At 34.2% G+C, this 13,873-nt stretch overlaps 1 protein-coding gene across 1 annotated transcript in view; it reads right to left on the reverse strand.

Moving 5' to 3' along the window:
• Positions 1-3,439: 3,439 nt before the first annotated feature.
• The window catches only part of LOC132558143 (cytochrome P450 3A8-like), a 32,788-nt gene continuing 22,354 nt past the window's right edge, over positions 3,440-13,873 (reverse strand). The window contains exons 9-15 of the mRNA XM_060222673.1: positions 11,521-11,648; positions 10,895-10,958; positions 7,409-7,566; positions 6,892-6,980; positions 5,960-6,097; positions 4,815-4,977; positions 3,440-3,526 (exon numbers count right to left, since the gene is read on the reverse strand). Of these exons, the coding sequence (XP_060078656.1) occupies positions 3,440-3,526; positions 4,815-4,977; positions 5,960-6,097; positions 6,892-6,980; positions 7,409-7,566; positions 10,895-10,958; positions 11,521-11,648 (827 nt within the window). The remainder of the gene's footprint in view (positions 3,527-4,814; positions 4,978-5,959; positions 6,098-6,891; positions 6,981-7,408; positions 7,567-10,894; positions 10,959-11,520; positions 11,649-13,873) is intronic.

Raw genomic sequence — 13,873 nt, forward strand, 5'->3', positions numbered from 1 at the left:
CTAAAACTCTAAGTTGATATTTGACACAATATTTCCTTACTACTATCAATAGTAATCGAACGCATTATGATGATAACCAAACATCATCACCCTGTACCTCTTAGCTACTGAAACCATACAGGTCAAGGTCATTTATATCTTCAAACTTGATTGCCAATGACCAGAGCCTTCTTGTTTTTGACTAAAGTAGGCTGCAGGCAAAATTTCATCACCAGGTGCCTCTTGGATATTGCGAATATGTTATGTACAGATGTTGACATAATTGACCTCTGTCACCAGGAAATGAGACCAAGCTCATTAATATTAACACACTTGATGTTTTGAACCTCTCATATGAAAAATACTTTGCCTCTAGGCATCTTAGATTTTGGAAAGCTTTTTTAAAGTTTGTTTCAGAAATTTACAAATTTTTATCCTTGATCCATACCAGAAACCTGAAGTTGATATTTTACAAAAAAAAAAAAAAAAAAAAAACCCTGTTTCGTTAGAAATATTATTGATTTGGTATTTTACATCACATATCCAAAAGATGAATTCATTATGTTCAGCAATTAATGAGATATTGCAGGTAGAGTTTAAATTTGATATGACGTCATGGCGGCCATTTAGTTTTTCCGAAGAAGTTGAAAATGTCACATATAGGTAGAGGGTATCTAGGGAAATATTTCTAATTTCAATTGTGTGAAATATATGTAATTGATTTTGGTCTAAAGCAAGTTGTACCAATTTGTGAGTATTTTAAAAGATCAATGAAATGTTCAAAATGACGTCCGAAGTTAATGGCAAATGCTAAATAAAGACTGAATGAAGGAAATCCATCATAATGACACTACAAAAATGTAAAAGAAATTTTCCAAAAAATCTAAAAATGAAAAAAAAAAAAAAAAAAAAGTGACCTTTGATTCAATAGCGAGTTTTTTTACTTGACATATTTTGTATTTACGTGTATTGCATTATCTGCAAATAATATAATTGCACGAATTCTGTACAATCAACGATTTTCGGAGATATGACTAGTTTAATGTTTGATATATGACGTCATGGCAGCCATATTAGATTATTGAATTACTTAACAAAAGTGGCATGGACATTTTCCGATTGGTACCTAGATAATACAAAACAGATAATATACCTCTCACCAATCAAAAGATAAGGAGTTCACAAACTTCGGAATAAAAATAACAACAACAAAAATATAGCCAATTCCAACATCTTGCTCATTGTGCGTGTTTTGGGCAAAATTCAGCAAAATATAATAAATAACTGATTGACAATACGTGAATGCTGACTGGATGGAAACTTTTTCTTGAATTTTAGGACATACATTAAATATTTAAATATATATATATATTTATATACATATAAACTATTTGTGTGGATATTTAAAACGAAATAGCATATCGACCCGTTTTTTTTTTAAATATGAAAACTGTTTATAAACTTGTTATATCTAATAATAAATTCTAAGAATAACCATAATTCAAGAACGTTGTCAAATAAGTATCGTGGAGATTCACGGCTGTCAATTAAGAGTGAAAATTGCAGATTGGTTTTATTTATTATCTAGGTATCTCTTGCATTTAAACGAGAAAAGAAATTGGCTGGAAACAAAATCTGACCCGGTAAAATCAATCAAATCAAAAACATTTAAACAATGACAATATTTATATACACTACTATATATAGATACTATATAGTCACGTCATAATTAACTACAACATACACACATAAATATATATATATGTTTTAACTATTTTATGGTTGTCTAGCTGACCAGCTGTAACTGTCAAACTAAACAATCTTTTGAACAATTTAAAAAAAAAATTACGTCCACGTCAAAGCAAAACTATAAAGTACAACGATATACATTTGTTATCTACGTAGAATGATTTTTTTGTATGATACGGTATATTAATTTGTATGATACGGTACAATTGATTTGTATGATACGGTACAATTGCTTTGTATGATACGGTACAATTGATTTGTATGATACTGTACAATTAATTTGTATGATACGGTACAATTGATTTGTATGATACGGTACAATTGATTTGTATGATACGGTCAATTGCTTTGTATGATACGGTACAATTGATTTGTATGATACGGTACAATTAATTCGTATGATACGGTACAATTGATTGTTATGATACGGTTCAATTAATTCGTATGATACGGTACAATTAATTTGTATGATACGGTACAATTTATTTGTATGATACTGTACAATTAATTTGTATGATACGGTACAATTGATTTGTATGATACGGTACAATTGATTTGTATGATACGGTACAATTGCTTTGTATGATGCGGTTCAATTGATTTGTATGATACGGTACAATTTATTTGTATTATACGGTACAATTAATTTGCATGATACGGTAAAATTGTTTTGTATGAAACGGTACAATTAATTTGTATGCTACCGTACAATTGATTTGTATGAAACGGTACAATTAATTTGTATGATTCGGTACAATTGATTTCTATGATACGGTACAATTGATTTGTATGATACGGTACAATTGATACGGTACAATTGCTTTGTATGATACGGTACAGTTGCTTTGTATGATACGGTACAATTGCTTTGTATGATACGGTACAATTGCTTTGTATGATACGGTACAATTGATTTGTATGATACGGTACAATTGCTTTGTATGATACGGTACAATTGATTTGTATGATACGGTACAATTGATTTGTATGATACGGTACAATTGTTTTGTATGATACGTTATAATTGCTTTGTATGATACGGTACAATTGATTTGTATGATACGGTACAATTGTTTTGTATGATACGTTATAATTGCTTTGTATGATACGGTACAATTGATTTGTATGATATTGTACAATTAATTTGTATGATACGGTACAATTGATTTGTATGATACGGTACAATTGATTTGTATGATACGGTACAATTGCTTTGTATGATACGGTACAATTGATTTGTATGATACGGTACAATTAATTCGTATGATACGGTACAATTGATTGTTATGATACGGTTCAATTAATTCGTATGATACGGTACAATTAATTTGTATGATACGGTACAATTGATTTGTATGATACGGTACAATTAATTCGTATGATACGGTACAATTGATTGTTATGATACGGTTCAATTAATTCGTATGATACGGTACAATTGATTTGACTCTAATCTATCTGAATCCTTATTTGTATTAAACATGATATTACCTAGAAATCTTCATAGAGAAATCAACGGCATTGAAACGAAAATTTTTAAAAATGAAATTGAAATGAAAGGCCAAACCTTGTTGTTATGGATTTCATATACAATTACATCCAGTTACTGTCTGTGAAATGGTCTCGACATCGGATGTCACTTGTGTCACTGTTCTTAACAACGGAGTTTACAGCTTTCCTAGAAGATCCGTCGGTGGAGGCGGTCAAGCTATCAAAACTGGTCAAATATAACCTTTATCTTTATAGGATTGACTGTGTGGGGCATCGGCGTGCTCTTCAGAAACTGCGGTGGACTGGGCTGAAAATAACCAGGAATGCATAAAATGTGTTTATTAATTCAATGGTAGCTATAATTAAGATTTCACGATAAAGTGATATCATTAAGAGACGGGAGCTGACAGGTAAGGCGATATTTAAAGTCATAGAAACAGTATCCGTTTTGTTATCTGTAATATACCGAGAACATTGTCTACAATGTATATTATCCATTATTAAATCGTATACAATTTTGTTATATTTTTAAAAAAGTATTCGATATCAGTTTTTTTCTGGTCGAGGACTGTCATTCTGTAACATAACAGAACAACCGAGGCTAAACGAGAATGAGATCTTACAAAATGTCAGCCAGAAAATGAGATTAAAATCATTTTCTCGTATATTATTGATTAAAAATTGCATAAACCTTTCTAAACAAGTCACCGTTCAATACACTTGAATTTGATTATTTTATCACAATATGCTGTTATGTGTCAGAAAGCCAATTTATCATGACGTCATGTCATTGTGAAGTGACATGCCGAAAAATATCACGTTTAAGTAGACGGAAAAATCAAGCACTGGGTAGTGCGTAAAAGTGTTGTCTCGCGTACAAAAATAATAGAATCTTACATAGGTCTGTACCGTTATTAAGGATATATCATCCTGGGCTGGGTGTAAGGTTTTGGCTGCCTAGCTACAGGCGTGCTATAGGCGCGCTGGCTAGCAACAGGTGTGCTACAGGCGTGCTGGCTAGCAACAGGCGTGCTACAGGCGTGCTGGCTAGCAATAGGCGTGCTACAGGCGAGGTGGCTAGCAACAGGCGTGCTGGCTAGCAACAGGCGTGCTACAGGCTTGGTGGCTAGCAACAAGCGTGCCAACTACTGGCCAGCCAGTCTCTAACAGGAAATTTGTGATATCCATGTGCATAGAACAAACCATGATTGATTATGAAATAGTTGTTGTGACACCATTCCATGAAATGTTGTGCGTCAAAATAACGTTATCAAAAATGGTAACTCTACATCTTTTAAGTCGTATAATAGCGCGTTTTAGCTATATCTTCTCTGTCAAAGGGAAAGACTGATAATCTAATTAACTAGATATTCGATAATGTGGTCATGTTAAATTTAATTCCCATAAGCTTGTTCGATACAGAAAAAAAAAAAAGAATTATTTCATCTTCGAGTTTAAACAGAGATATAAAGCAGCTTACTGGCAACAGCACAAAATAAAAAACATGAGATAGACATAACAGCTTTAAGCAAAAATAATGGGCATATGAGGTTAGTAACAAAACTGACTTTTATCTTCAAAAAACATTACATTACCTCTGTCTCTTTGCAAGAGACGAAACGAATTTTTCGCATCAAGTGAACAAGAACTAGCTTCATTTCCATGATGGCAAATCGTCTACCAATACACATACGTGGACCGCCTCCAAATGGTAAAAACAACATCGGATCCACCTTGTGGCCACTTTCCGGACTAAATCTGCACCAAAAATCAATTGAATGTATTAAGAAGAGAAGAAAAACAAAACATGAAAATAGGGTAATGATGAAATCATTTCATAAATTTAAATTAGATGCTTTATAAAAAAAATGATGCCATACATAGAAACATGTGTCAACATGTCAACATAAGCATTATCCGAATCATTTTAAATATAACAAAGGTAAGACATGAACGAAAGAAACATTTACGAGGAGAAAAAAATAAAAGGAGATTAATTCCGAGTGTTTTCGCAAAAGTAAGCGTCTACAGCTTCTTTGCTGACGCATCTTTGTCAAACAAAGTAAGTAACGTAATGGTCTCAAATGGGAAAAACGTTTACAACATCGGAACCAACAGGCAAACTTACGAGGGTCGAACACGTCCTACTTCATATCGGAAAAAAATAGAATATTTCTCTCTGAGACTGTAACGACAACTGTAAAACTTCCCAATAATTGCCATCAACTTGCATTTTTGAAAAAGCTGTATAACGCGTTTGTGCGTCAATTGACAATTTCGTTCACAAATTTAGGATAAACGGAAGAGTCCCTCAATATCGAATCAACTGCAAAATCTCAATACCATAGATTCGGGATTTAGATATGTTGCTACCCAGAAATGGAAAATTCACAATAGGAAAATTGAAATAATCACACTTATCATACAGCTCAGAAAGCTGTCCATGTTGGTTTCCTTGAAGGCAAAGATCGCGATAAGCGGCTGATATTATTTGTCGTGTCCTTGACAACAAGTAGCAACAACACATAAGCATGGTATACACCCATTACGACGAAAAATATAAAAATATGATTTTTTGTCAACTGTTTACGATTTCCTTCATTTTCTTTGAATTTTACAAAGTACACATTAAAATGATATGCAAATTTTCTATAAAGATTAAAATTATAAATGCAAAACAACTGTTTTTAAATTTACCGTTCAACAACTGAAATTACATTTCAATACAAGTTAGACAGACCTTTCTGGACGGAAATCCTCAGGGTCAGGGTAAATGCTTGGGTTATGGTGTATATGATAAATAGGGATTACAACTGCGGCCCCTTTTGGAATTTTTACTCCCTGTATGGTTGTTGACTTGCTGCAATGTCTGCTCAATCTGAAACAACAAAACACAAACAAGAAAGAATTAAAAACATCATAACGGCAAAATATCATCAAGGAAATCGGTTTTCATGTTTTTCTTTCCATTTTTTTATGTTATACACAGTCACTGTATACCAAATAATGTCGTTCTTTCATAAAACAAATCGGAATACGAAATAAAAATGCCAGCTATCAATGCATAGATAAGTGATATGAATAATTCTTTTACTTCATCAAAGCGCAAGGAGTGAAACAGGAACATATATTGAAGTAATGAAACACGAGGACAGATAAAGAGCATACAATTACATACATCTGTTGAAGCTCTCTGTCGATAAAGTATCTAAATAAGAAACCTCCTTAATATAAATATAGAATTGATTATAGTGGAGCCAAATAATAAGTAAAAATGCATCACACAGCTGTTTTGTCCTTGTAGGATTCATCAGTGTTGCTAAAAACCTTGATGACGGAGAGAAAATCGAAAGTGGTTAAGGAAAAAATGTCAAAATCTAGATAAGCAGTTGATTTTGTACCATATTTCAATAAATTTCACGATTTTAATGCCTCTGGTAATTTTAACAGAACGTTAAGAATATTTGTATACTATGAACCATGCTATTATTTAGGGGGGGGGGGGGGGGTTGTGATGCATAGAATTGTACCGTAGGTTCAACTTATGATACGATAATTACGGCATAATGATACAAATACTTGGCTGATGCTGTTGAAATCAGTGGTAACATCTTTTTTTGTTAGATTCCGTATTTTTCGTACAATAATACTGACTCGATGCAAGGAACATACCTTCCGAGGGTGGGGTACTTTCTCAAAGCCTCGTTGATGACGTAGCCCGTGTACTTTAAGTCCTGTAGGTGGTTATAGTTCGGCTCAGCCTGTCAACAGGACAACATTAAGCATGGAAATACTTAACTCGATTTAAAGCTGTTTTCTATGTTAATTCTTTTGTATGTATTTATAAAACGTTTGTATTGTTTCAATGATCTCCATTTTAATCTTTCGTTGGTTGTTTTTTAGTTACTAATTTTGTTTCAATTTCTGTGTGCTTTTCACAATATCCATTTTCTCTCCCATCGCCTTCAATTAAAATATCAAAAACAACATTACTGGATTAAAGCATGCAAGACAAAACCTTGATATCTGTGTTCGGTATCGCTTTACTTGTTTCTTTATCCGTGTCAGATACGTTCTATATGATTATTGTTTCACAATATTGAAATCAGCTGATCGGCGTTTGCGGGAATATGAAGTCATAAAAATGAGACATGCGCATTTACACTTTTCCATACTTTGAATGACCCACCTGTCCAACAACGTCTTTAATTTCATTCTTCAGTTTGTTCTGCACGTGTTGGTTCAGTGCCAGTTCGTATGCGATATACTGGAGACATGATCCCGTAGTTTCGTATGCACCAATAAGGAAAGCAAATGATTGGGCATTAACCTCTTCCGTAGATAATTCTAGGAAACAGAACAAAACAATCATCTTAATATATTAAAACTTGACTTATCGTTACTATTAAATATTGAAGGTATTGACAGACAGATATTTCAGCAGATATGCCGGTATTTGTTTAAAAATCAGAGAGAAAAAACGTTATCATCGGTATTTTGACCACGTCAGATATTTTTTAACTCGAAATTGCGATATTGTAAGTCACAAGTTTGAGAAAATAGCGTTAGATAGACATGTACATGAATGTTAGTGTCCTGTCAATACTAGAGCAGTCATGTCGTAATCACGTGAGCTGAGCTATAATTGTTATAACAAATGTTCTGCTTTTGTTTTCCTTTTACGAGATGTTAATATTTGAGTGTCACGGTAAAATATGCATAACCTCTAATTGAAAACTAATATGTATACATTTACTGAAAGTTGAAAATGAAAACATTAATCTTATAAGTGTCTATTTATCTATTGGATCATCCGGCTTGTGTGTAAAATACATCCTTATTCCAGAATTTATAGATTTAATAAAGGCTTGATTTTAATAGATAGTCGTTGGTTTCATATCCGCCACACTTACGGCAACGGGAATTCCTGATATTTCTTCATCTGTTTTAATTTTTTGTAAACACGCGACAACTCTACTTTTTTCTATGGCACCCATTGATAGATATAGATAGTAAGTAAACTAATCAACCTTGTTCGGTTATGTTTCTGCTTTGTATAACACTATGAATGTGCGAAGACTATTTAGTATTTTTTACGCTTCACAATTTAAATACTGCAAGATTATAGAGCATTCACAAACAAACATATGATGTGGCATATTGAATGACAAATCGCGTGGAATTGCCCGTTCTGGTCGTAACAAAAAGACAGAGTATTTCAACAGGAAAAAACGTATCTGTTGTATATCTCAGAAGGTCTAATAAACGAAAATAGCCATCCATGTATCTCAAAATTTTCTAGTTAATATCACATTACTTCGACTTTATGTCTTAAAAAATTGACTTACTATTTTGAAATTTTTAGTTAAAAATCTGACGTGACCGAAATACGTTTCCGTAATACTGGCATAGAAAGTCACATAGAATATAGCAACTATTCATCGCTTTAGGTGATACATGTTAAAAATCCCAAATATATGCTTCATTGGCAATGTTACGAGATTCAGAAAATTTCTCAGAAAAAAAAATCCACTTTGTAATTATGCAAACATCAGTATAAAGCATACGTAAGCTGAGTATAACTTATTCAGGAACATTTTTGGAGATATCAAAAGCCGACTTGAAATAAAAATCGATGTTATACGGGGTTCATAGGGAGATCAAGAAAAACACATGTGACCAATCTGCATTCAGAACATACCAACATGGCAACATAATCACAATCCAAGCTCAAAGTCCATAAACTAGGGCAAAATAGGAACAAGGAGAATAAGAGCAAGTGTTCCGGAAGAATAGGCGTCTTCTGCGACACCCGCCATATAATCCATGATAGTAATGTCACGTTCTCAAATGAGAACAATGTATACAACGGAACCAACAGGCAAAGCTATGAGCATAAATCACGTCCAACTTCGTATCACACAAAAGATATAGAATTTCTGAATGGGATGACTATGGCGACAATAAATCTTCCCCATAATTTCCATCAACCTACACCTTTTGAACCCCTATGTTGCGAGTTTGTTCGTCAGTTGACAACTTCTTGTAAGAAAATCGTGATAATAGGAACACACCCTAGAATATAGAATCATCTGTGATATGTACATACCATAGGTTGGAAATGCAGGGATATTGCTAGGCAGAAGTGGAAAATTCACACAACATCAGCATGTGAACATGATCATAATCGACGACTTCATGAACGAAAGTCGTGATAATGTGAGAAGGCCCTTGAATATCGAATCATCTGCGATATGTTAACACTATAGGTCGGAGTTGCAGAATTGTTGCTATCCAGAAATGGAAAATTAACATATTATTCAGTTTAGTAGAAAGTTGTCCATGTTGGTTTCGTTCTAGGAAAAGATCGAGATAAGGAGCTGATGTAAAATAGTCTGTCGTGGCTTTTTTATTTCCAAGTCTGGTGGATATATATACAATGGACGTGGTAAATAAATTCTGGTTATTTAAAGGCAAGACGTCATCAATATATCTGAAGGTGAAATTGAATGACATCGCAAGGTCTTTGTGACCTATTTGATACGCTCTTTAATAAATTCAACTTCGTATGAAAACAAAATCAAGTCAGCCAATAGAGGGCGCAGTTAGTTCCCAGAGGTATGTCTATAGTATGTTGGAAGATCTTACCGCCAAACTCGCCGAAGGTATTGTCAAACAAAATCTCGATCATCTGCATAATTTCGTCCTTACTATATTTCTTCTTTGATTTGGACGTATTTTTACGAAACGCTCTTCAGTATAATCCACAATCATATAGTCATAACACCGTTCACCTTTCTTGGAGAAGAAAGTTCTCATAACAAGTGAACGAAGACGTTCATTTTGTTAAGAATATGGTATGGTAGCGTACAGGATGAATAAATAAATTGATCTTATAGAAAAAAATGTTGTTTTCTTAATAAACAGTATCACAATAAGACTAACCCAGATTTGATAGTTGTTAAAATGGTGGTTAGCAGTTTTGACTACGTCCTCGTTGAACAGTTAGATAGCTAGCAATAAACATTTATTTATAAGGTTTTTTTGTGATGTTTAGGGATCCAATATAAACGGGGGAGGTCCGTATCCCTATCATTAATAGGCACGTACACAAGTAAAGTGGGATGTCGTATGTGCTGCGCGCTTTTTACAACATCATATCACAGGCAGAATGCATAACGTATATAAGGGTTAAGAGTAAATACCGATATCCACTGGAAATGTATCAAAGATTTTTACGACTTCGCTCCAGCAAAGACAGTGAATTGGGTCATGTTTATATAAAATGAATTTCAACTGCCTTTGTAAAACACCACTACACAATATCGTCTTGAATGTATTAACGCCGAGTTCATTATTACTCTATCGATATGTATTTAGAGTATAGTTTTTCTTCTCCTTTTTAGTTAACGTTGCATACATTGGGACTTTAATTAAGTATTGACCTTGATTTATATTCAATCCGAATGAATCTATCGAGTTTTCATTGCAAACCTATCTAAATTTGGCCTCTTAGTTTCGTTTATAAACGATATCTCGTCAAATTAGTTCCAGTAGCCATTACTCGTTAGACATCAATATTCTGTCATACTCGTGCTTTGGTTCAATCCTCTTTTTTCAGCTGATATGTGTTAACAAACATCAGATGAAAGTGTTCGTAGAAAGTTTTACACACTTGTTTTGTTTCCGTGCTCTTCCCAACTGAGATCAGATAGCATTTGCAATAAATCATCTTTCCGCTGGAAAAGAAAACATTTGCCCTTAAGGTGATTGTTTTACTTTTTTTTCATCAAATTTTATTTTCCTTGCTTTAGTGGAGATTCGTGATCCTAATCTTATGCATTAATGAATGTGTTTACATAACAGCACTTTCAAAGACAAATTGAAATGAGACCCGCGGTATGGTGTCACAATGCAATGTAATTTATAGTGTTATGATGTTCATACCGATCCTATAAATCACATGTAAAAAGGTGCCGAGAACATTTAAATCGGTCGTTAATGATAAACGAGCGTACTTGTATAAGGGAAATTAACATAACTCATAAATAACAAAGGTGTTTATTACTTCAATTACCAATTTTGTATGAACTAAGCTCACATCAAAAAGAACTTCATAATTAATTATATATCAATATATTGCCAATTAAGCCTACATGGTATGGTAATTTACATAAAAACAACATGCTGCCAAATTAGACAATTACCAAGGATGAATGTGTGTTTCAATACTAAATATCACAAACTTTGTCTTACCCACTTTTATCGACATCGAATATCTATTAATGTTTATAGACTTACCAGTTTAGGATCTTTACGTCGCTTGTCAATCATTTGCGTTGTTTCATCAGCAATGAATTGAACGGCTTTCGTTGGAAACGGGCTGACATCACACATTTTCAGGATTTTGTCGCCATACGGAATTATTACTAAACAATCAATAAAAAACTATTATTATTTCATAAACCATTTTTGACATGATTTTTTTGTCAGAATCTAGGAACTGATTATATTTTATCCTCTCAACATAATGTACTTTCAATAGATAAATGATAGGTTTGTAGTATTCATTAGTCATGTACTCACGCAAAACATATAACAAACCAAAAAAATAAGTTAAATTTCTAAGAATGTTTAGACACAAATAATCACTCCAGTATTTTCAATTCAATGTGTCAATATCATTTTCTTTTGATATTTTGATAATTATATTCTCATCTCATAAATCATTCAGACATATACTAAACAAAAAAAGAAAGGTGACACTACTTTATTCTGTGATTAATTAAATAACCCCTTCATAAATCCTTACCAATCATGTACGAATAAAGTAATTGATCAATTCTGATAAAACTGCAGTCATGGTTCATTATAAAACTTTGCGTTCAGTTGATTTTATTCGACTGTAAAGGACGTTGGGGTCAATTTCAAAGGTAACACCATTAGTAACGGTAATGGCCACCGTTTGCGAAGTAAACGGCATTGCAGCGTCGTCGCATGGAATTCGTAAACCGGCGGATAATTCAAGGAGAGATGTTGTTCCATTCAGCGATCAAGGCTTGGGCCAGCTCCTGCAATTTTGACGGCTGATTTTGACGTTCTCTCAGAACTTCCGTGATATGCTCAATCGGTGACAAATCAGGTGATTTAGATGGCCAATCTAACACCTGTACGTTATTCTGCTGCAAGAAAGTTCTGCTGACGCGACTGGTGTGCGCTGGTGCGTTATCCTGTTAAAAATGGCGCCAACGCCATGGCGTCTTAAGAATGGCAGAACTACTGGTCTTAAAATTTCGTCCCGATATCGAATGCCGATTAAATTGCCATTTAACACAACAAGCTTGGTACGAGTCCCCCCACAAATACCACCCAAAACCATTACACTTCCGCCGCAAAAGCGGTCCCGTTCTGCAACGCAGCAGTTCGCAAAACGCTCCCCTCAAAACCTGGACTCATCTGAAAAAAGAACATTGTTCCATTGTCGTAAGGCCCAACGACGGTGAACATGGGTCCAGTAACGCCGATTATTACGGTGACAAAGTAAAGAAATATCGTATAACGGGAAAACGTATGGAACTCCAAAGGATATATGTGAAGCCTTTGCATGCTACTTTGAAGGCATTTACAACGGAGTACGTATGGAAGCGGAAACGGAAGTACCAAAGCGACATTGTGTAAAATCAGAAAATCTTGAAGTACTCAATGCGAATTATACCTTCACAGAAGTAGAAAACGCGATTAGAGACACGAAACTGAGAAAAGCTCCGGGTCCAGATAATATCTGTTATGAGCACTTCCGGTATGGTGGACGGAACTTGATACTTTGTATATTAAAACTATTCAATTCAGTTCACAATTTAGGATTTATACCAAAATCCTGGAAACACGGAATCATTATTCCACTGTATAAAATAACCACAAGACACGGTCTAATCCCGATAATTACCGGCCGATCTCTCTACTTCCGGTACTGTATAAATTGATGGAGAAGGTTGTTAGTAATCGGATACAGCAGTGGCTCCCATGTACAAGCATCCGGCTAAATAGACAACAGCAGGGATTCCAAAAACGACTTGGATGTGAAACTGTGTCTTTCAACATAAGAGAATGTGTTTATTGGAATATTGAAAATAACAGTAAAATTTATGCAGCCTTCCTGGATACCCAGAAGGCATTCGATACAGTCTGGCACGCTGGGCTGATGAGAAAAATATATGAATTTGGTATTAGAGGGAATATACTGACTTTTTTTGTCAATGCGTACAATAATATATCAAGCGCTATAATGACCCACGGGACTAGATCACGGACGCTACCTGTTCGTTCTGGTATTAGGCAAGGTGGGATCGCTTCCACGTTTTTATATCTCATATTCATAAATGATTTGTTGAATGATTTGGAAAACTCTAATGAGGGAGCAAAGATTATGGACATAAAATGTGGAAACCCCGCGCTTGCAGATGACTTAGTTCTGCTTACCATTTCTCCGTCGTCCCTTCAAAATATGCTGGACATCTGTACCGGATATGCAAAGACCATGCACTTCCGGTACAATACAGAAAAGAGTACAATACTTGTATTTGGGAAAAGACGAAACGAAAACGTTAAAGCAACATGGACACTTATGGACAAGAGTTTGAAAACGTCAAAATCT

The sequence above is a fragment of the Ylistrum balloti genome, unplaced genomic scaffold, assembly GCF_031769215.1.
Source record: "Ylistrum balloti isolate Yb309-2 unplaced genomic scaffold, AGI_CSIRO_Ybal_v1 Utg370760, whole genome shotgun sequence".
Classification (NCBI taxonomy): Eukaryota; Metazoa; Mollusca; class Bivalvia; order Pectinida; family Pectinidae; genus Ylistrum; species Ylistrum balloti.